Raw genomic sequence first — 21,330 nt, 5'->3', positions numbered from 1 at the left:
CAGAGCATGAGCAATTTTAGCATAGTAACAGCAGAACATAGCTGGGAGGTGCCCAGGGCTTCTAGCCTCATTTTATGTGTGGTCTCTCTCTCCCTGACGAAAAGGATACAGGTGTGTAATTTCCCAGCAAAAGTCCAGCTTCCCAACGGCTTTAGAAGGGATCAGTCTAGAACTAGCAAATATATGGGAATAACTGCTCTGCATGTCTGAGGGACTTTGAAGGTGAAAAGTATCATTTTAGGAGAAATCAATTAAAAGAAATGAAAATTTGGAGTACAAGAGTGTTAATGAGACAGACTGGTCTGTCTGTGAAATGATAAGAACTCCCTGCATGGAGAGACATCTAATCCTCTAAACTCACAGTTCTCCTCAAACTGGGACTGTGAAATCTGCTGAGTTCACTCATTGGACATAAAACTTGTAGAGAAACCTGCTGAATTGATGCTTTGTGTCCTACAGGATAGGATCAATAGGAAGGACACTGACAACCTCTGTCTAAATATAAGCAACTTGCCTCTAAAAAGACAAATCAGATTTATAGTTTTCTGGCCCTTTATAAGGAAAACATGGTACTAGCTTAGACAAGGATAACACCAGTCACAATTTGAGATAACAGGGCACCTGCTCTCCTTACTTTTTAATGTCCTTGCAAACCAGCCATTCCACGTCGGGAAGTGGGGTCCCTTCTGCCAAGCACCTCACCGTCTGCCCCCCTGCTGAGCCATGGTGATCGTCCACCAGGTCTAAGATCAAGGCTGGAACTGGGAATGAAGCAAGAGTGTGTTAAAATATTTGGCAGGGTCTACAAAACCAGTTCGAAATTTCAAATAAAGCAGGATAGGTACTGCTTGACCAACAGCTTAGTGATGGTAGGAGACCCAGATACAGTCCAGAGAGCAGATCCTAGGTTAGGGCCATGCAAAGGAAGTGCTGCGGCTATGCCACGTCCACATGTCACACTAAATGAGCTTTGGTTCCCGCCGTCAGCTGGAATAACTTAGACAGGAGGATAAAGTTTCTTTTTGGCGCAAAGCCAGTGCAGAAGTCAAAGCCAGGATCAGACTCTAAGTGCTCCAAGGACTCAGCATGCACGCGCTCCTCTGGACACACCAATTCATGCCTTTCTTGTTTCCAGACTCCAGGCAATCCAATACTCAGTGTTTACCCCATGGCTAAGCAGATCAAATGTTTGTCGTGTGCCATCACTTCTGGTGAGCAAGGCTTTGGGGATACTTACCTTGAATGAGCAATGAGAAGGTGTATCTTTTAATCTCATCTTCATTTTCAGCAACCAAAGTATAGTACCCACTGTCTTCTTCCTTGGCCCGGATCAATTTTAATATACTTTGAAACCTGCAGAATGAAGGGGTTTTGTTTGTATTTTTAAAGCAGACATAAAAAAACCCACTTCAATACAACTTATAATCTATCTATATGGAGATCGTAATATGTCAACATTTGGCATTTCCAGCACATCATTATTCTAAAATCATTATTCAAACGGTAAATGACTTCCAAAATACAACTGAAAATCAAGAGAGCATTGTAGGGATCTGACAAAGCACCTGGTATTATTGGAAATAGCTAGAAGTTTTTTGAACAGAGACTTTATGGAGAGACTGAAGAGGATTAGTACCCAGAAGCCAAGATTTCTGTAGTTTGGAGAGGTTAATATTTGCAAAAGGATAAAAGGAGGCAGACTAGGCATTACCCTTTAGAATAGAAACCAAAGAATGGATTTTTAATGTGCTTGAGGAAGAAGCAACGATTTGCAGAAAAAAAGAAAGACCAGGAGTGGTGCCGAGGTTTCTGGAGGAGAAATACTCAAGTCAATATAACAAAGTGAGATTCGTAAGAATATTTTTACCTTGTCTCCTGGACTCTGTTTGAACTAGTAACAATCTCAGTAAGATTTTCAATCAGAGTCACATTGTCCTTCAACCAGTACATTTTTGGAGCTGGATATGCCTGCACATCAACAACAAAATGTTTGACTTCATGTAGGTTGACAGCTTCCAAAGGGCTGAACTGAGGCTCCAGATGAATGAACCCTTTGTCTGTAAAAGATAAAGCCTTGCATAAATAATGTTGTGCAGCATATTGCAAGAATGGTATTTTCCAAAATGTTAATAATTTTTGGACACTAAAAACAGACTATACCATGTACTGTAATGACTACTTTCTTATTTTCTTTGACCTCCTTAGTTGCATGACGAGCAGTACATTCATAATCCCCTGTGTCTTTCACTGATGCCTCAGGAATGGTCAAGGTGTAAACCAGCTTCTGCGATGGGACTTTGATATCATCAAGTTTTATCAGACCTTTTTCTTTCTGTAGTTTGGAGAAGGAAAGGAAAAATCTTACTTAAGTAACTGAGCTGAAAGCATAGCACTGAGGATTTACGATGCCACTGGAGTGAGAGCAATGATCTAAACCTCATATGGCAAAAGACTTGCTTACTCATTTGGGGGTGTATTTTTAGCCACAGGCACAAAAGGTACATCCATAGGAATACACCCGTTTGGGAGCAGCTACAAAAGGCTGAGGAGTTTGAGAGCTCATATTTGGTTCGCACAAAGTAAAATACTATCCAAAATCTGGGTGAACAGCCTGAAAGAGCATTTTATTGCTTATGCTACCTTCTCCTCAGAAGCAGTAGGTTTTTATTCTGTATTTTCTTTGTTTAGTTCCTGTGAAGTAAGGTGGATTTTTATGCTCTCCACCAGACAAAAAGTGACCAGTTGCTAAATGCTATGTTCTGTCTGCTCTCAAAAATGGGGATAATTTATTGGCAAGGAGAAGATTCTGGTGAGAATAAGGACGGTGAGAATGGTAGGTGAGGTTATTATGAGAGATTGGAATAAAAAATATGCTTGGGATAGTTTTGAATGGCAACAAATAGCAGAGACTGTGATGTGTAATGTGGAAAATAGAACAAAATCTTCTGAAATCATTTTTTGTATTGGGCTCTTAACTTATTTAAATGAAAGCTATGGTTTGTGATCACAATTAGGTAGCGATTTCAACTACTTCCAGTTAACAGACTTTTTACGTGGGACACACCAAAATTCTCCATTGGCAGGGGACCTGGCTGGCTCTAATCAATTCTCACTGAATAAAAATTTTTGCTGTAGAAGAATGTTATGGAAGTTGAAAAATTTGTGGGAGTCTCCAAAAATTTTAAGGCTTTCTTGTTAGGATGTAGCTACGCTGACTGTAACAGTCATTTTAATTTACACCTGCACAATAAAGAACAGTTAAGACTAAGAACTTGATTCTTCATTGTCCTTTTTTATGCTCAAGAGTTCATGATTTAAGAGCATCATTTTAAAGGTTCAGACCTGCACTTCATCAACAGAGTTATACAGGGATGTCAGACACATTTCTAAGTTTATTTCCACAACATTTCTTTTTTTTCTTTTCTTTTTTTTTTTTTTTCTTTGTCCCAGAAAACTTTCTAAGGGCAAGACCTGAGAGTCAGCATTCCTCCCTTGGCACATGCGCTCCTAGTCACACCTCACCTTCCTTTCATGCTCTGCATACTTACTAACCATGAACTCTGACTTTTGATACTGACTTTCTTTTGTGATAACCTGAAAATAAAAGAAATTATTTTGTTTTCTCTCCACAGCGGTCCACATTCAATCAGAAAAGAGAAGAATGTTTTACAGTCCCACCTTCTTCTCTAATATGTAAAAACAATCATTCAATTGAAAAAAGAGATATTTACCACTTTCCCAGGATAATTCCACTGTAAATTAACCACCTCGTTGTCAAAGACCACACAAGTTACTACAATGGTCTCGCCTGTTTTGTAGACAGTTTTAAGAGCTTCAATTTCAACTGGCAGCTGTGAAGTAGCTAAAGATAAAGAGAGAGAGAGTAGATTTAATTTAAAACTGTATGCAGTTTTTGCATGGTGTGATTTCAGGGGTAAATTTCCGTTTTACTTTCTCTACTGAGGAACTACCCTGGAAAATTCAATGAAAGCATTTCTGATTTACAGAGATGTAAACAAAAATAGAAGATGGTCCCTTCTTAACTATTTTATTAACAGTTACCCAGACATTGTGTATTTAAAGCACAAAGTTTACCGGCATTGAGTTCAACCCCACAAAGAAAGGATCCACGCATAAAATTTCAAGTAGAAGCTCCTGTCTTGAAAGGTAGGTTGCCTTTGTGAAAACACACTTAGCACAAAAGCCATTTCCCTTTTTGCTAATCAGTGACTGACTCTGAGAATCAATTGCTGACCAATAAAAATCTTGTTTTCAAAATGTTTGAACCCTGCAGTTTTTCACACTACCCAGAGTCCTAAGACATGAAGCCACTGAGAAATTCAGCAAGTAGGAGGAAAATACATGTATTGCAGAAGATTTTTCCAGCAACAGTTTGGGAGATGAGGTGAAGTTGAGGACATTTTATTCTCATCAAAACTGTATGCAACTACTGAGATCAGATTTCTTGGGCCAGTTTTCAAAAGTGATTCAGACTATATTGATACTCTGATTGTATTGACTATGAAGACAACAACACTATGCAGACATGTATCCAAGCTAGCTTTAACCTGCCTAGCTCAGGCGCTACTGGCAAGAAGCTCAGTGTGGGGGAAGCAGCTCATACTCAGTTTCCAGGGTAAATTTGGAGCCTACACTGAATCCTGGGATGCAGTATGAGAAAAGAACTGAGCTGAATGTTATTACTTCCTTTTTTTTTAATGAATAAAAATAAATACCTCTTAAAATATAGATGAGGAACTCTTCAGACTTGAACTCCACACCTTTAACTGTTGTTTTGCATGTATATGAGCCTGCAGGAAAATTCCCAATGAAGCCTTGCTTGCTGTCGTAGAAGGCATAGACAGCCTTGTCTAAACTGTTAATTAAAGTCACTTGAGCATTTGGATCACTTGTACGACAAGGGATAATGGTGGGATCACCTTCTTCTACTAGGATGAACTGATCTTCTGGTATGGAAGGAACAAAAGGCATGTCTGGATCTGCAAAAAACAAGGGGTGTTTTAACTTTGTCTTGTTTGTAGTAGGTTCATATACAACAACAGGATTAATGACCAGTTATAGATCTTAAATTAGTACAGTTCATCACACCATGTCTTCAGAGATTGCAGTTAAGGCATGCTAAATGGTATGTAGTATCTCATTTTTCCTCTCTGATGTGATATGTAGCAAGACATTCAGCCTAAATGCAACACAGGAAAGGCCTCTGTTGAGACTGTTCAGGAGGCAAAAGCAGTACTGTGAAGGACTCCAGGAAAAAAAATAAGAATTATTATTCCCCTTAGATCTAGTTCAGATATATTCCCATAGTGAGAACAAAAGAATATTAAGGGACAAAAAGCAAGAAAATCACTAAAGGATGTGAAATGTTTGTGCAGTTGCTGGGGAATAATGTAAAGATGAATGCCCTTTCCCTGTCACAGTCAAGATATTGGGGGAGCAAGGATTTTAGGGCAAAATTTGGACTTTAACATTCTGTTTTTATGATACAAGATTTTGCACTCAGGTATAATCTTCACTGCATTAAAAACATATATTAAATAAAGATCCTGCCTTGTATTGGCATAGCTCATTCCTCTTCTTCCTCAGTTAGACTTTTTTTTCCTTTGGTAATATTAGCTGTCCCCTAAACGGTATGTAAGCACTTCTAGAAAAAAATAATTTTTAAAGTGAAAAAGCAGAAGTCAGATTGCAGTTGTTTATGGCTAACACTGTTAAAGCCACTTTCTATCAAAAATAACTTCAAGTACTTATCTTCATACATTTCTAACGTGTCCAACATTATGGCTAGGAGGTATAGCTAATTATGGTCATAGCATGTGGTTTCCAAAATACGATGTTTAACCATAAAAAAGCAAACAAACACCTGATGCTTGTATTTTTTTAAAAACCAACAAAATAGATGCCAGCTTTCCTATCCAACCAATCCCTGTTCCGAATCCAAAACATAATTGCATAACATACCAAGCCTTAGAACGACATGCCTCAAATTATCTAAATTTGGCTGTCTGCAATAAATAAATAATCTCTGCTAGCCTGAAGCTTCTGAGCAAAGCTTTATAATGAAATCTAATAAATAGTGATACAAATCCTGCCAACAGCAGAATTTGTGCTGTGCTGGCAGGCTCTTTGTAGCAGTATTCCCAACACAGCACTCCCTCCCAAACACTCTGCCAACTCCATGTATTTATTTTCCCAATGTAATTTGAAGCAGAGGCGGGATTCACCTAGTTTAGTTTTGTGTGTGCTTTTAGTGAAACTGGGATCCTGTGTGAAGTCTCAAAGCAATCTGCCTTGGTTAAAGTGGGTTGCTGCCACCCATTGCCCTCCTGATTCATTGCAGGAAAAAAAAACAATTGTAAAGACAGACTTTATAGTGGGAACAGAAACATTCTCTATAATTTGGAGAAAAGGATATGTTTCTGCATTTCTGACATCTTCATGTTTAGTGAACAGAAAAAATTACAGGGTGTTTCTGCCCTGCAAATCTGGTAGGCTGAAATCTAGAGGCATTTAAAATTTGAAGCAAAAAAACACTCTTGAAGGAGTTGTCCGTCTCTTGCTTTTATACTCCTTTATTGTGTGGAAATCTCTGTGTTAAGTAAGTTACAAGACTGTTTAATAGCATCAAAATCTTTTGATGGTTTGTTTAGAGTTGTTTGGAAGTTAAGATACGTGTGCCAAAGCCTCTGCAACTTCTGCTGAAAACTGTTGTTGCCTCGAGAATGAATACTGCTGCTTCAAGCTCATTATGGGAAATGTAGAGGAAATTATGGAAGAATCACGGCAGTCAAATCACATATCATGATCTGCACAGATTTAATACTGTGACAAAATAGCTTTAAAAGATCCCCTTGGCATGCTCTGCCTTTTTCCCCTTCCACCACCTTCTTCGCAGTTTCAGACCTTCTTCGCAGTTTCAGACATCATTTCCCTCACAACCGTATTTAAGCTTTACAGGATAATCTGCGGTGTCTTCTTCATTCTTTCATTTCCCGTTCAAAATATTTACTGCAAATTCACTAGCCTAATCTTCTGTGATCCTGCAGTTCTGCCACTCATCCCCTGAGCTCCAGCCAATGCTCGGAAAACATCTCGATAGCACTTTACAAAGGCAGTCAGTTGGCTATGGCTCAGCCCAGGGTGCCTATCTCAGCTACCACAAGAAAAGATTTTGATCCCATCACCAGCACAGAAAGCTGTTAAAGGAATTTGCAAGTGGAACAAAGAGGTGGGAGGGCAAAGCTGCTGATGGGTTCCTGTAAAAATAAGGGATGTCGTTTCTTCTGGGCCCAAGAGATTTTCCATTACTAAAGGGAAAAGTGGCATGGGGACAGGCTGTGTTGACTATGAAAATTATAGGGCACTGAGAGAAATGATGCTTGGAAACACCATATTTTTGATCTTGCATCAGACTGGCCAACAGTAATATTTCTTCTGTTGACGTCTTTTGTGACAGCTACCCCAAGATAACTCTGCTGCTTTATTTATTGCCTTGCTTCTTGTGCCCCTTGCACATGTGGGCACTTTCTGGCAAGCGTTCGGTCACAGATTCCTGCTTCAAGCCTTACTCAAGCTAAAAGTGAGAAATGGTCTTTAGCATCTGGTGACTGCTTTAGTGTCAAACATGGTGCTGGTTTGCTCAGTACAAGTCTCAAAACGTCCAGCAAAGTCTCCCTTGAAACAACCGACATCAGTGTTGCTCGGTGAGGAATTGCAAGCGCGAGGACCAGGCCTTGGGCAGACACAAGGTCTGAACACACTCCCGCAGAGCCTCTCCAGGTGGAGCTGTGGCTTGCTCTGGCCACCATGGCCAATTCGCCCGGCCTTTGGTGGTCAGGAGACTTCAGGCTATGAGGTTGTGAGTTCACCCCTCTTCTTGAGAACTAAAAGTCTTACTAGAGAAATGGAAAAAAAATATGGAAAAACATATCCATAGACTCAGAGGGGCTGCTTTTAACTTACATGTTAGGAAATGGCCATGGGGGTTATTTTTCTTCCCCTCACAACAAATTGCCGCTATTATATATCTTCTAAACATCCACGTTACAGCCCTCCCATTCATACCCGTGAGTTTTGCTGTGATTTCCCCCACTTACCAGGCACGTAGATGTAGATGTCCTTCCCTTCCACTTCTCCATCCTCCACTTGAGTGTGATTGTAATAGCAAACATACAAGCCAGTATGCGCGGCCGAGGCATTTCCTACTTCCAGCACCGTCACGAAGAGGCCACTGTTGTTCTCCTCATGTCTGATGTCTATCCTGTGGCTTCCCTCAATCACCGGGTACTGCCAGCTCACCTCGCTGTCTCCAGAGCATTTCAGAGTGAAATTGGAATTCAACTGTACAACCATTTTGTTTCTACTGGGAACAATAGTTGGCAGAGGAAGCTGGCAAAATGTTAAAAATGGTCCTGCAAAAAAGAATAGAATAAACAGCGTATGAACACAGAGAACATCCTCAGCACAGGGATGTGAAAGAATGAAGAACAGATCCATAGCAGATGCTTTTATGATGATTTCTGACACACTGGTATCTCAGGACATTTGCCTTTGTTAAAAGCCAGAGCTCTTCCCAATGAAGGGCAAATGGCTTCCTTTGAAATGCAAAGTAGAGAAAAGTTTGCTTGCTGAGTTTGGTTTGGCAAGTCAAGAGGTGAAAGACGAGGTGAAGTTAGAGATGGGTCCCAATCCACACCGCAGCTTCCCACCCCAAATGTGGGCACTGCTTTGCTGCAGGCCAGTGAATCCCCCCTGGGGCTCGTGGTTCCCTGGCATTTTACAAGCTGGTCTACAGATCCTCACAGTAACGGTCAGGAAATCTGCAATTCTGTGAGCCCACGAGGACATTCACAGTTGACAATCAGTCCAAAAGGTTCTCTGGGCCACTTCTCTAGGCCAGCACCTGCGCTTTGCCTCTGGCCTCTGTTTCTGCAAAGGGTTGGAGCAGGAGCTCAGCACCTAACTTCATGCACCAAGTCTACCCCCAGCCAAAATATACAGAAAATGTATAGCCAAATAAAACTGCAATTCAACAAACTAGATATTGTAGATGGCACGGCTTTTCAGATGCACTCTAGATTGTAGAGTCAGATTCTCAAGCCTACACGTTTTGTAGGTGGACTGTTGCAGGTCCAACTCCCAGAAGAAAAAATCAGAGGATCCACATCTTAAGCCCCACAGAAGGAGAGAAAACAATTCACCAAGGAGACAGATTTGCTGTTTCAGAGTATCAAATATCCTGCACAAAACCCATACAGTAATCCTTGATAAAAAGACTTTTAGGTCCGTGGTGTGAAAGTGGGCTCTGTGTGCATCCAGACTTTGTTTGAAACCCATTTCTCACTTTTGCACGTTATCTCAGTCTACAGGCCCTTTCTATATTTGGCACCCTGTGGCCAATCCTGCCCTCCCCTCCCACTGCCATTCGCTCGGCAGATGTGGCCAGCTGGACAGGCAGCCCAGCAAGTGTGGTTATGTGGTGTGGAGTGGAAGGATGCAGGGAGCCCACACAGGCGGGCTCGTCGGTACCAGGCTGCTGGAGAAACTCCGGAGTGGCAGGGCTAGGATAGCTGTAGGTACACAGGCCCATTTTCCCTGTGAAGGCAGGCAAATAATGCAGGTGGTTATAGGAGCTGTAGAGGTGCCAAGGTAGCCAACATAGGCTAGCAAAAGCCCTACTGTCTTTTCTGGAGTTCTTGTCTCATCTACTAAAGACAAGACCAGAAGAATGGTGGCTGCAGCCAGCTGCCAACCGTTTGGCATTTGTTATTGTAGACACAGAGGAAGCAAACTTAAACACGAATTTACAAAGGAGTAAGGTTGGTGAGGTTTAGAGGACTGAGGAATATTACCTGTGAAGAAACATCCCAGGATCAGGAATGTCCTTGGGGAAGTACCCATAGCTATCAACAACTGAAACAGAAAGAAGGAAGAATAAGCTAGTTAGCAGACTGGTAACAGATGTAAGATGCAGCAACCCCAGTGCGCCAGGCCAGTGAACATGCACTCTGCAGATCGCCACAGCAAGGAATGGCCCTGGCCACCCAGCCCAGCACCACCACCCTCCCGCAAGGTGCACAGGGCCAGACTCTCTGCACAGTGAACGCAGCTGGACACCATGACCTCTCCACCGACAGCACAAGGAGCCAGGTCCTACCCCTCAGCCTTGTGAGTTGAGAAATTATGCCGGGCACAAAGCTGAAAGGAGGCACTTGCAGCTGCGACCAGCTCTGGTGCCCATCGCAGCCTCCAGGATGGAGCCTGTCGAAACACCCCTGCACAGATACAGTATTGCCACACAAGCCTGCGAGGATGCAATGGCTTTATGCAAGAAAGTTCTGACTTTCTAGCTGCAAGTCAATTTTATGGGAGGACAAGTATATTTAAAAGCCACTTTTATTACAAACAGTACTATCATCAGTGATATTCCTTTTGCCATTGTACATATGCATATATATAGTTTATTAAATACAATATGAATACAACAGTTTTCTTCATATTTTGTAAGAATATCCTTGATCAAGAGACATGCTGCCTAAAACTTACACTGAAATTTTCTAAAAGAATAAACATACGACAGACTATAGGCCAGCATAAAGAGAGCATCTCTTTCCCCTACCAGTATGAAGAGACATAGATTATTTGAGATAATTTCCTCTTTCAAGCAAATAATCATGAAGTATGAGCCTCAAAGTGGCAAAAAACAGAAATAAGCATCTGTGAAATTTGTGTGCTATCTAATCACATTTCTGATTAAAATCCTCAACCAGCCTGCTAGGTAATTTCCAAAGGAAAAGCTCCTACAGTCCCTGCTCCCATTGAAATCAATGGATGTGTTGTTAGTCATTTTAATAGAAACTGAATTTGGCCCAAAGCCAATATAGATTAAATAAAGACTGTACAGAAGAGCCTCTGATCTGAAGCTCAAATCAAGGAGTAAATAAAAGGATGATGTGCCAAGACAGGGACTACTTTTCAAAGGTCCTGGACAGTTTCTATTCATCCTCTAGTATTCAACTCCTGACTCTGAGACAGGAAAGCACGTAGGTGTATCTCGTTATTAAGACTATGCCAGTGTTGGACAGGAGTTAAATGATTACCAAATGCCAAGAAATATTTCTGACCTAGTCCCTCTTTCCTCAACCAACATGTGGAATAGGCTGTGGTCTTTTGCAAAGCAAAAAGTGTTTGATACTACAATAAAACATGGAGGTCTCAGAAGTAGGATTAGGAGACTTACAAAGTATGAGCCCAAGAAAAACATGTACAAACAACTTCAGAAATTTGGCTGACAACATTCCAGCAGAGTCGAGCCATTTTGCCCAAGTCTTCCATTAGCAGTAATTGTCATGTGTTTATGCATCTCTCTCCCATTGATAACAGACTCTTGGACATCAAAGAAGTCCCTTGGCTTCAGCCTCTTTTCTCATTTTTATCACATTTATATCCTGTAATTTTTCAGATAAAATAACTGACTATAAGTCATGAAAGAATTCCCATGGTCTGCTTTATTGATCTGACTTCTAAGTTTCCAAAATCCACAAGACAATGTTACCCTGCTGTCTGCCAAATTTCCTTCTGCCCTTTCTGTCTTGAAAAGGCAGATCTCTCCCCAAATGCATTGTTTTTCCAGAGTTTTCAGTGCAAGTCATGCAGCACAGAAAGAGAAAACACAAAGCTAACTCATCTCTTACACAACGAGTAAGTCTGGAGAAGCTCTGCTCGAGTGGACTTACATGGTTGCTCTATGAGTACTTGGGGAGGGGGGGGCGCTGAAGCCCGGTGAATACACTGATGTAAATCCAGGTGTTGGCCTGTATTTCCAAAGTGTTACTTGTACTTCATTGTGTCTACTTTAACTATACTGACTGAGATTTGGTACTTCTGTTGTGTGTTTTAATGATAAAAAAAAAAAAAGAAATAGGAAAGGAACATCAGAAGAACTTTTACTGTCAAGGAGCTAATCTTCCAATGCCTCGCTGCCAAGCTCGGGGCTTTCTACAAAGAGTGGCTTCACTGACTGCTGTTAAAGCCAAACTAAAATCAATATCCAGAATGTTAAAGGAAGTATGTTTTAGATGCATGAACCAAAGAGAAAGCATCCCCTCCCCCCCATCTGGGGAGGAAAGATTTACTGTTGTAAATCAAATAAAGAACTCTTTCAAGATAGAAAAATATTGCATCTGTCAGAAGACTGGAGACTAGCAAACTCCTTTCCTCTCAGCTACCTAGTCGCTTGCACTACAATTCATCGTCTTGGCCACAGGATGGCAATGTTGAGCCACATTAATGAGAAAAAATTCTTGTCTAGCAGAAGGAAACGTTAGTCTCCAAAGCAGCAGATGGAATCTAAACCAGGTCTCCTGGATCAACTTAAAATTCAAATTATTTATATTTTCGCTTTATGCGAGTTCCACTTTTTTGGAAAAAAAATCCCTATTGCTCTGTATTTACAAAAGCAGTATGACAATAGTTAGGATGCAAATCTTAGTATGTAATAACGTGATTATCCTTGTTATGAGAAGAGCTGGATACTTTCCATGCCAATTTTGTCAGTGTGGCAGTTTGTCCTTCTGGGGAAATTGATGTTTCCTAGGAAGATTTAATGCCAGCCTAAGAGGAAATCATTTCCTCCTTGTGATATACTTCACTAGCTGAATTTAAATGTTTAGATGGGACCTCTTGAAATTTTTCTTGGTTCTTAATTCCCTTCCTCAGAGAACTCCACAAAAGCAGAACTGTCCTGCACAGTGAATAGGAGGCTCTGAAGGTTTCACTGGGGAAAGGCACAAACAAGAAAAGAAAACTTCTCCATTTCTTGAAAAAGTGTAGCACAAGTATTTTCCTAAACCGAGGTTCCCTCCCCATCCCTTTACAAGTGTTTGTATCCAGCATAGCCTGTATGCCTCTTCTGAGGCAGGCGGGAGTAACTAGAGCTGTGCAGGAGTAAGTAACTACGCAGCGAGCCTAGCACAGCGCTGAGCTCTTGCAGGGCGCTTCGTGCTGTGCAGGGCGCAGCGCAGACGGCTGCTCTCCTGCAAGCCTTCCGGCCAGGAGGCCAGACTCCACCAGTCTGGGAGCTAAAGGTAGGAGGATATCTGCAAAGTCTAAATTTCCTTAAAGGACTTCCAGACTGTCTCAGTAGTCAAAGACTGGCATTTCCAAGAAATCAGACAAGGACCTTCAGAGAACATTTCAGAACCCAACTTAGGCACTCAGAAGCATTGCATGGAAAAAACAATTCATCTCTGTTGACTACAGGATCTAGGAAGGCAGCCCTTGTGAACCTCTCCCTTGGGTGCCCACGCAAAGTTTTTTTGGCTTGAAAGAGGTAAATCAACCAGGAGAGTGAGGCAAGAGGGAGAGAAGGGACTGCTTACTTCTTTTAAATTATCATCTATTCTTGTCAGCAGCAGAAAAATGACCTCTCAGAAGTCATGCCATAGTCTTTAAAAACAAGTGAAGTAAGGGTATTCTACTAAAGTTTTCAGAGTTCACATGTAGGACTAGTGCCATTCTAGCCATGATGAACAAAGGATACAAGCAAGGCAAGGTTTGCATAAGGTAATCCATTTTACATTCTTTTTTAGACCAAGTGATATAGTTGGAAATAACCAAACCAACAAGTTCTGTGGTATGCAATACTTTTTTGGCTTATATAAATGACACTCGAATCCTAGCTTGATACTGTAGTACTGTGGGGAGGTATGTTATTCAAATGTTTATTACTTCCCACTTTCATGAAATCTAATACATATATATTATTCCCAACGATCTGCCATTCATCAAGCAGCAAGTAGCAGAGTGATGGCCAGATGGCTGCAGTGCCTGATCAGCGCCGTACTGGCAAACCTTCGGCCTGTTGATGCCTATAGAGCAGTACCAGTACAAGGAATCTCATTTTAAGCAACGGGTGACTGCCTGCAAGCTGGGAGAGCTGTTTTGCTTGCAGACTCCTAAATCCCAGTGCTTTGTATGATCTCATTTTTCTTTAAACTTTTTTTTCAAGCCCTGAGAGGAAGGTTGACTAAACCACTGTTTAGCAGAGGGCCTTTCTAAAATGCTCATTGTTAACTAGAAGCTAAAAGTGAAGTCCCTTGCTGGGAGATCTTCCTCTCTCACTTCAAGACCCATAATTAAAAGCCAGATCTCCACAATTCACATTTTGCTCCAGCTGCCGACAGAAGAACCTTTGATGCTTGTCTCCTTGTTCTGCCAGATCCCATCTCCTGCCCCATCCAGGGACACCGAGACAACACACGAAGCTGGGAGTCCAGCTGGGATGCTGGGGGTGCCCGGAGGTGCCTTTGCCTCACCACTGCCCCCAGCCCCACTTGGCAGGGCACAAAGCAGGGGAATTGCAGCGGGATGGGAGCGGGGCTGGCCCGCAGCATCGAGTCCCCCTGCCCTGGGCACCCCCTGCCGCAGAGCATGGCCTGGCCAGGGGGCAACCGCACTATTGGCTGGCAGTTTTGGGGCAGGAGAGGTTACATTCACACCCTGCTGCGTGAATGCCCAAAGGCTGCCCGGGACACCCAGCAAACCTTGCAGAGACCAGAGACGGCAGCTCCCAGCCCGTCTCTGTTTGTCTAGGAAACAATAGGGAAGTCTTTGCCAAGCTGGAGCAAATTTTTTTTACGCGAGGTAGCCAGGAAAAAGAAAAGAGAGATGGGGAGAAGAGAGGGCGAGAGCAAACGCGCGTTTCCCTGCAGAGCTGATTAAATACGGCTGGCGCTCTGACTGATGCGAGCTGTGGGCTTCTTTTCCCAGCCCTCTCCATCTGGCCAGGCATGGACCTTCCCGCACCCCCTCAGAGGACTGCACCCACTCCCCCCAGGGGGCTGAGGGGCAGCCGGGAATCGCCAGGGGCATAAGACAGTATCATGTCCCACATCGTGGCAGCGGGGCCAAGGAAGAGCGACGTGTGCACAGACCCACCAACGGGTCCGTTAGGCACCCCCCGGCCCAGGGCAAAGCCAGTCCATCCCGGCTGGTGGGGTCCGGGCACCAACGGCGTGCCAGGCGGCTTCTGGATTTGCAAGAGACTTGCCAAAAAGGCCGTCGAGGGGTGCAGGAAGCGTGTTCGGGGCTCGGGGGGGGGGGGGGGGGGGCGTTCAGGGCACTGGCCGCTGCCCTGCAGCCGCCTCCCGCCATCCGCAGGGATGTGAGCAAGCCCCAGGGGCCGGCTGCTGCGGCTCAGGGGCTGCTGCCACCTCGCAAAATGTGTCGCTGCTCACTCCAGAAAAAGCTGTCCAAGTCCTGTTCTCTGGAACGGCTCCTGGGCTGCTGGATCCCCGTCCAAAAATGTTGAGCAATGCTGCGGACAGCCAAAAAGCCATTTCCTACTTGCTCCTAGGGCTTTCCAGGGGACTCCAGCCTGGCAAAGGCTGGCAAGTTTGCAACCTCCGCTCTTGACAAAATCCAGACAGTGCCGCGAAGACTCTGCCCGCCCCCGGGGTACGAGGCGGTGGGCTCCGGCAGTCCGCTGGGGAGGAGCAGCGCTGGGTTCCCGTTGTAAGTGGGACTGTAGGCTGGAAAGCCTCCAGGTACCAGTCGGGCTGCCTGAATTCAGCATCTTCCCTTCCGCCGAGACGTGTAAAAAAGACGGGGCGAGCCGGGATGGAGCTGGGCTTGCCTGGGACGGGGGGTATTTGTGCGTCCCCTTCCCGGGGTCTCAGGCTCTTTAGACTACCCGATCGGGGGGACTTAGGTGGTGAAGGGGGCTCTAAAGAGGGGAAGGAGGTGAAAAACAAAGGATGGGGGAAGGGACCGGAGAGCACTGGGGGTGAAGAAAGCCAGGGCAGAGGTGGGAATTAAACGGGTTGCGAGAAGAGGGGCAGTGGCTGGCCGCGACCCTACCTCGCTTGGTCGGTGCTTGTCCGCCTGTTCCCCCCGCCGCCGCCGCCGCCCCGGGCGGGCACCGCCGCAGCCCGCGCAGCCCGTCGGGGCGCTCCGGCCCCCGCGGCAGGAGCGCGGCGCCGTGGCCGCCGCCGCGCCCGACGGCCCGCGGAGCGCCGCGGAGAGCGCCGCGGGCTCCAACCGCGCCGGGGCTCCGCGGGCAGAGCATTGAAAAAGCCCGCATAAATAAGGCGGGGGGGGGGAGGGAGAAAGAGAGAGGAAAAAACAAACAAACAAACAAACAAAAATGAAGAAGAGGGAGGAAGGATGGGGGAAAAAAGGTGGGAAAATTCCCTCTCACCTCTTACCTCCTCCTTTGTAATCCGCAGTTACAGCCCTGCAAATTGTAAAGTATCCAAAATATGTCCACGTCTTTTGTGACTCTCCCCGCTCCGCCGCGCTCTTTCCCTCCCGCTCGCCCTCCCTCCAGATCCGACTGTAATGGTCTCACAAACCGCGTCCCGTAATTGATTCAATGTTATAGTCCATCCTTCCAAAACTAATCATTTGCTTTAAGTAAATAGCTGTCAGGAAATGAAGCCCCCTCCGGCCCCTTCAGAATAAGAGCCGCGCTGGCGCGCTCGGCGCCCCCCGCCCCGCGGCCGGCGGCCGCCGTGCCGGCGGCGGGCTCTTACGCAGGCAGGGGGGCCAGTCTCAGCCTCCAGATTTCACCAGCCTTGCAGGGGAGGGGGGAGGTTAGCCATATGGCAGGGGCGAGGGGGAGGAAAGGGGGAATCTGAGAGTTTTGCGCTGCAGCGGGGCGGGGGGGGGGGGGACAAAAACTTTCATGAAAACTCCGAGTGTTCCCAATTTCATGAATGAGCCTTCCTCCTCAGACCCTCTAGGAAGGTGGGACAGGCGCCGGGCTCGGCGTCCACGGTCACGGTGTGAGTTTATGGATGGGGAGTTTGATCTGGAAACGAATTTGCAGCTTCCTCAAGTCCTTTGTACACTACTGAGCTTGGGCTTGATGTAGAGAGCTGGACGGACGGCTGGGTGCCAGCCAGAAGCAGGAGGCACTGAGAGAGGGGGACAGACGAATCACTAATATTTATGAATGAAAGACACAACGAAAGGTAACCTTCACAAGGAGCCAGCCACGCCAAAGCCTGGCGCCCTGGCGGGATCGGGAAAGCTCTTCTACTCCTCTCTTCCTCTGGTTTGCTCAACGCAAACAAGACCCAGTAATAACGAAGCCACGGGGCACTGCCGAGGGCTGGAGGTGCCCGGGGAGGCGAGGGCTGCGCACGTCTGCGCTGCTCCTGTTTGAAGACGCTCTGGACAGGGCTTTGATCCCCGCTGGGGAGAGTCGGGTATCTCTTCTTTGTTGGCTCTTGCTATTTGCTGGCGATAAGAGGTAGCCGTGGGAGCTCACAGGGAGCTGCTCTTGCCTTTTTTTTCTTTTTTCCTTTTTTTTTTTTTTTTTTTTTTTTTTTCTTTTCTGGCGAGCCCGTGCGAAAGGCGGCGCGGCCGGCGGCGGGCGATGCGGCGGCCGCGGGCGAGGGGGCAGTGCAGCCCCAGGAACGGAGCGCGCCGCGCTCCCGCCCGCTGCCCCCATCCTCGCTTCGCCAGGCTCTCCCTCCGCCCTACGCGCCTGCATCCCCCCCAACACACACACACACACCACCCCCGTTTAGTATTGCACCAAAGAAAAGTTTGTTCTCGAAGTCAAGCAACGGGATCCAGTGATTTTTCTCTTTCCTAACAGAAGGAGAATTAAGCTTCTGAAGCGCGGATCCCCTGAAGGGAATGGGGGCAGAAGGGAGAACCAACTCCTGTGAAAAGCATGCTCAAGCTGAGGTCCCCCTGGCTGGGTTTGCAGGGTCCCCGGTGGTGCTCACAGCCTTTTGCATGCTCTCCACTAGTGCATCCTCAGCCTGGGTGAGTGCACAACCCCGCTATTGCTTCCACATGTTCCTCCAGGAAATCATCGGAGTCAGATCTGTGAGCAGCCCCTTGTTCGGAATGCTAACAGGATACCGTAATGCTTGTGAACAAACAACAGGCTCCAAGCGAGCAGAAAGCGAGGCAAAAAGGGACTGCACCTTGGAATTATCTACCTTGGGGTGCAATCAATCAGAGCAGCCTCGACCCCCGTAATTTGTGGAGGCTTGAGGAGAAAAATCCTATCATTAATTTGATCAGAGCTCTGGGTACGTGCAGATTTAAGCTCCACGAAGATTTAAAAGTTCAGATCGGTTGCAGCAGTTTCCTGTGAGCTCTGAGGAGGTTCTGCACGGTCGTGCTTCGTTTTGGTTTTGATTTATCGGCGTAAATGTATCTGGTTTAACGGGCAAAGCGATGAAGGTGATTCTTGGCGAGGTACCGTCAGGATCAGATGTAATGGGAGAGTTACTCTTGCAAAGAGAAAGATGGAAAAGGAAGGGGAGAACGCGCCTTCTGGTTGCAATTACCTGCCTCATTTGAATAATGCCTTTGTCATGATCATTATCGAGCTTTCGTTAACGGCTTCCATGTGGGATCTCACAAGGCCGAGCAAAAACTAAAAATTGCGAAGTCGGCGCTGGCGAAGCCGCCTGCGAGGCCGGCCCGGCGCTGCGGGCGGGGAGCCCGGCGCAGCCGCCGGCGCAGCGGACGGGGCGGGCGCGGTCCCCGCCGCCAGCTCCTCCTGGGCCGGCGGGACCGCTCCGGGGGCAGCGCTCGCATTTCCCCGACGTGACTCCCCTTCTCCAAGGGCCGGGGCGCCCGCGGGGAGGGACGCGGGAGAGGAGCCCCCCACAAGCAGCAGGGGAGCGGGCCGGGGGCGGCAGGGCGAGAGATTGGGCAAGGCGGGGTGTGTGGGGGGATCTCGCCGGGGTGGCGAGCAGCGGGAGGGACCCCCGGGCCCTCCCCGGGAGCCGCGCCGGGCTTTGCCCGCAGCCCTCGGGCAGCCCCCGACCGCGGCGTCGGGCGAGGGGCCGCAGAGCCGCCTGCAAGGGCCTGCAAGCGGCTGGGCCATTCCCTCCGCTGCGGCCCCCGAAGCGCTGGCGGTGCCTATGGATTGGTCCCGAGCAGGGGAGGTGATATTTAAAATAAACTCTTCAGGACGACTCCGGAGCTGGTTCCCCACCCGCCCCGTGTGGCTCAGGGGGGTCCCGTCCAGGGAGGCGCGGGGGACTCGGGGTTACCGAAAGGACAGGCGGGGGGGGGGGGGGAATTTCACCACTGCTGCCCCCAAGTCTCCCTGCTCTCCTCCCACCCCCCTACCTCCCCCCATAGGGGGCTGGAGCATAAGGCATCCCGCTCGCGTGTGTTTATGTGGCAACAGATGGAAGCTGCACGTCTCCAGCAGCGTCCGCGTTAGGGCTGCGCTCGCCGCTGGCGCTCCCGCCGTGCCCTCCGGGGTGGGGGGCCGCCGGGGCAGCTCCTTCCCCCGAGCCCACGGCGCCCGCAGAGGCCGCGCTGAGGAAAGCAGCGCTTTCCCCTCTTTTTTTCCAGGGCAGCTCTTTGCCGTCTCAGACGTTTCCAGAGGGGCTGGGAGCCTGCGAGAGGCCTCGCTCAGCCCTCCGGAGGAGTCCCAATTTGCTGTGAATAATGAGCCCTTTCCTGCAGCGCTCTCCCCAAGGGTGAGCTGGGTTGAGTTTAACTAGCTGAAGGCTATTAGGCAGGCTAATAGGTGGTTAATTTGGACTCCAAGCAGCCGCGGCTACCTCCTTCGGCAGCGCGCAGCGCCGCCCGCCCGGCCGAGGCCCCGCCGAAAAGCCCCGTCGAGGGGATGGGGCCTTTGCGGCGGTGGCAAGGGAGCTCTGGTTTTGATTACTGTTCCCCCCTTCGCAGGGAACTTCGCAGCCTTTGCTTTGATACACGGCGCCGGCTGAGCTCCCCTGAAACCGCCTCGCAGTCCCGGGCACCCGCCTTGCTCCAGGCCGGGCCGCGGCCCGCTCAGCTTGGCTCTTCCCGCCCGGCCTTCCGAAGGCCCATAAACGCAGGGTGCTTATCTGGACCCGTAAAACGCTGAGCTTCCCCTATGGATATAGAGGACAGCTCTATACCGGCTAGGCTGTATTTGCATGGGTCATCCACGGGCAGCTCACTCTTTTTTCTTTTTTAAGGTCTCCCCCCAAAAAAGAAGGGAGGTCAGTGGTGCTTTCTTCTTTAGCAGAGAGCAAAGACTCTCGTGCCTGCAGATCCCTGCAGCCACCAGGGAACGAGGGGCTCCAGGTCGCTAGTGCTTTGGTCCCCCCAGCAGCCCACCTCCTCCCCGAGTGCAAACCCAAATGCAAACCAGCAGCCCCTGCATTTAAAAGTGTGGCTCCAGTCTGGAGCAGAAACCCATCAAACCCCGAGAGAGGGAGAAAGCTGTGCGGCCTCTTCTCGCTTGTCACCATAAATCTGCACACACAGCTCTTGGCGAGCGAGGTGGATACGGCAGCGAGGGTTTCCCGTGGCAGAAGGGGCACAGGTCTGGGCACCGCCGGGTTGCCCCGCGGGGGCGGCAGCCGGGCCAGCCCAGGGCCCCGCACCCCGCAGCCATGCAAACATTTACAGGCTCGCCAGGGTTTTTCTCGCTCCCTTTCCACAGCACCAGCTCCGCTCGTTCTGTTTGCTCAACATAATTTGGCTCTGAATAGCAGAGATGCCGTGTCATCAGGGGAGAAGTGAGCCAGACAAAAGAAATTAAGGCTCATCCGCCGTTCCCCAGCCTCCCTTCCCCTACCTTTATTTTGATTCACCACATGGTTGTTTAAGGTAGCTCCTTGTGCCCGCCGTATTCCCACTAAGGCCGCTGCTCCCGCAACCTCGAGCTGTTTTGCTTTCATTGCTGCATTTGGCTTTTGACATTAGAAGATGCCAAAGCAGCCGTGGAAACCTTATTCTCTGCAGACAGGCTTTGTTTTCTTTCTACTCCCGCCCTGAGTTTTTGACTGGGGCAGAATAAACAGGCTGCTCCGGTCCAGAAGCAGCCCTAACCCGGCCTAAGGGTAAGGCAATACAGCCCGAGAGGCAAGGGAGAGCCGGTTCTCCCCGCAGCCGGCTCCGGCTCCATCCTGCCCCCCGTCGCGGTGCGGGGCGGGGGCCGTCGGCGAGCCCGGGGCAGGGGCAGCGCTGCCGCCTCCGCCGCCTCGCCGCGGCCCGGGACACTAGAGGGCAGCGGAGCCCGCGGCAGGAGCCAGCGGCCCCGGCCCGGCCCGGCCCCGGGCGCGCTCCTCTCGCGCACGGCTAGTTTTCCCCTTACGCAGATTTCCCCCGAGGATGCTGGCCCGCTCAGTTAGGCCGCGGGGCAGCTGCGCGGCTGCAGAGTGGAGCGCACTCGGATGCGCGTTTGCGGCTTGCAGCTGGGGGCGATTATTTTCTCTCCCAAATATAGCCTGCAAGCAGTCATCGTGCCCGGGACGAAGTTCAGTGGGTCACGATGCACCCGCAAGCATTTGGTTTTGCTGTTATTAATTAGGGATCAACTGGTTTCAGAGA

At 48.0% G+C, this 21,330-nt stretch overlaps 1 protein-coding gene across 2 annotated transcripts in view; it reads right to left on the bottom strand.

The window, feature by feature from the left end:
* The window catches only part of PDGFRA (platelet derived growth factor receptor alpha), a 36,161-nt gene extending 19,761 nt beyond the window's left edge, over positions 1-16,400 (bottom strand). The window contains exons 1-10 of one of the 2 annotated variants that reach the window (XM_062575557.1): positions 16,374-16,400; positions 16,227-16,255; positions 9,873-9,933; positions 8,118-8,432; positions 4,737-5,000; positions 3,732-3,862; positions 2,161-2,332; positions 1,868-2,057; positions 1,238-1,353; positions 635-761 (exon numbers count right to left, since the gene is read on the bottom strand). In XM_062575557.1, coding sequence (XP_062431541.1) covers positions 635-761; positions 1,238-1,353; positions 1,868-2,057; positions 2,161-2,332; positions 3,732-3,862; positions 4,737-5,000; positions 8,118-8,432; positions 9,873-9,921 — 1,364 coding nt within the window. In that variant the 5' untranslated portion in view covers positions 9,922-9,933; positions 16,227-16,255; positions 16,374-16,400. Of the gene's footprint in view, positions 1-634; positions 762-1,237; positions 1,354-1,867; positions 2,058-2,160; positions 2,333-3,731; positions 3,863-4,736; positions 5,001-8,117; positions 8,433-9,872; positions 9,934-16,226; positions 16,308-16,373 lie in introns of those variants that run through there. The other variant, XM_062575556.1, reaches the window with a different exon arrangement.
* Positions 16,401-21,330: the final 4,930 nt, after the last annotated feature.

The sequence above is a fragment of the Rhea pennata genome, chromosome 4 (assembly GCF_028389875.1).
Source record: "Rhea pennata isolate bPtePen1 chromosome 4, bPtePen1.pri, whole genome shotgun sequence".
NCBI lineage: Eukaryota > Metazoa > Chordata > Aves > Rheiformes > Rheidae > Rhea > Rhea pennata.
Note: the sequence above shows the minus strand (reverse complement) of the source record. Positions and strands in the feature narration are given on the sequence as shown.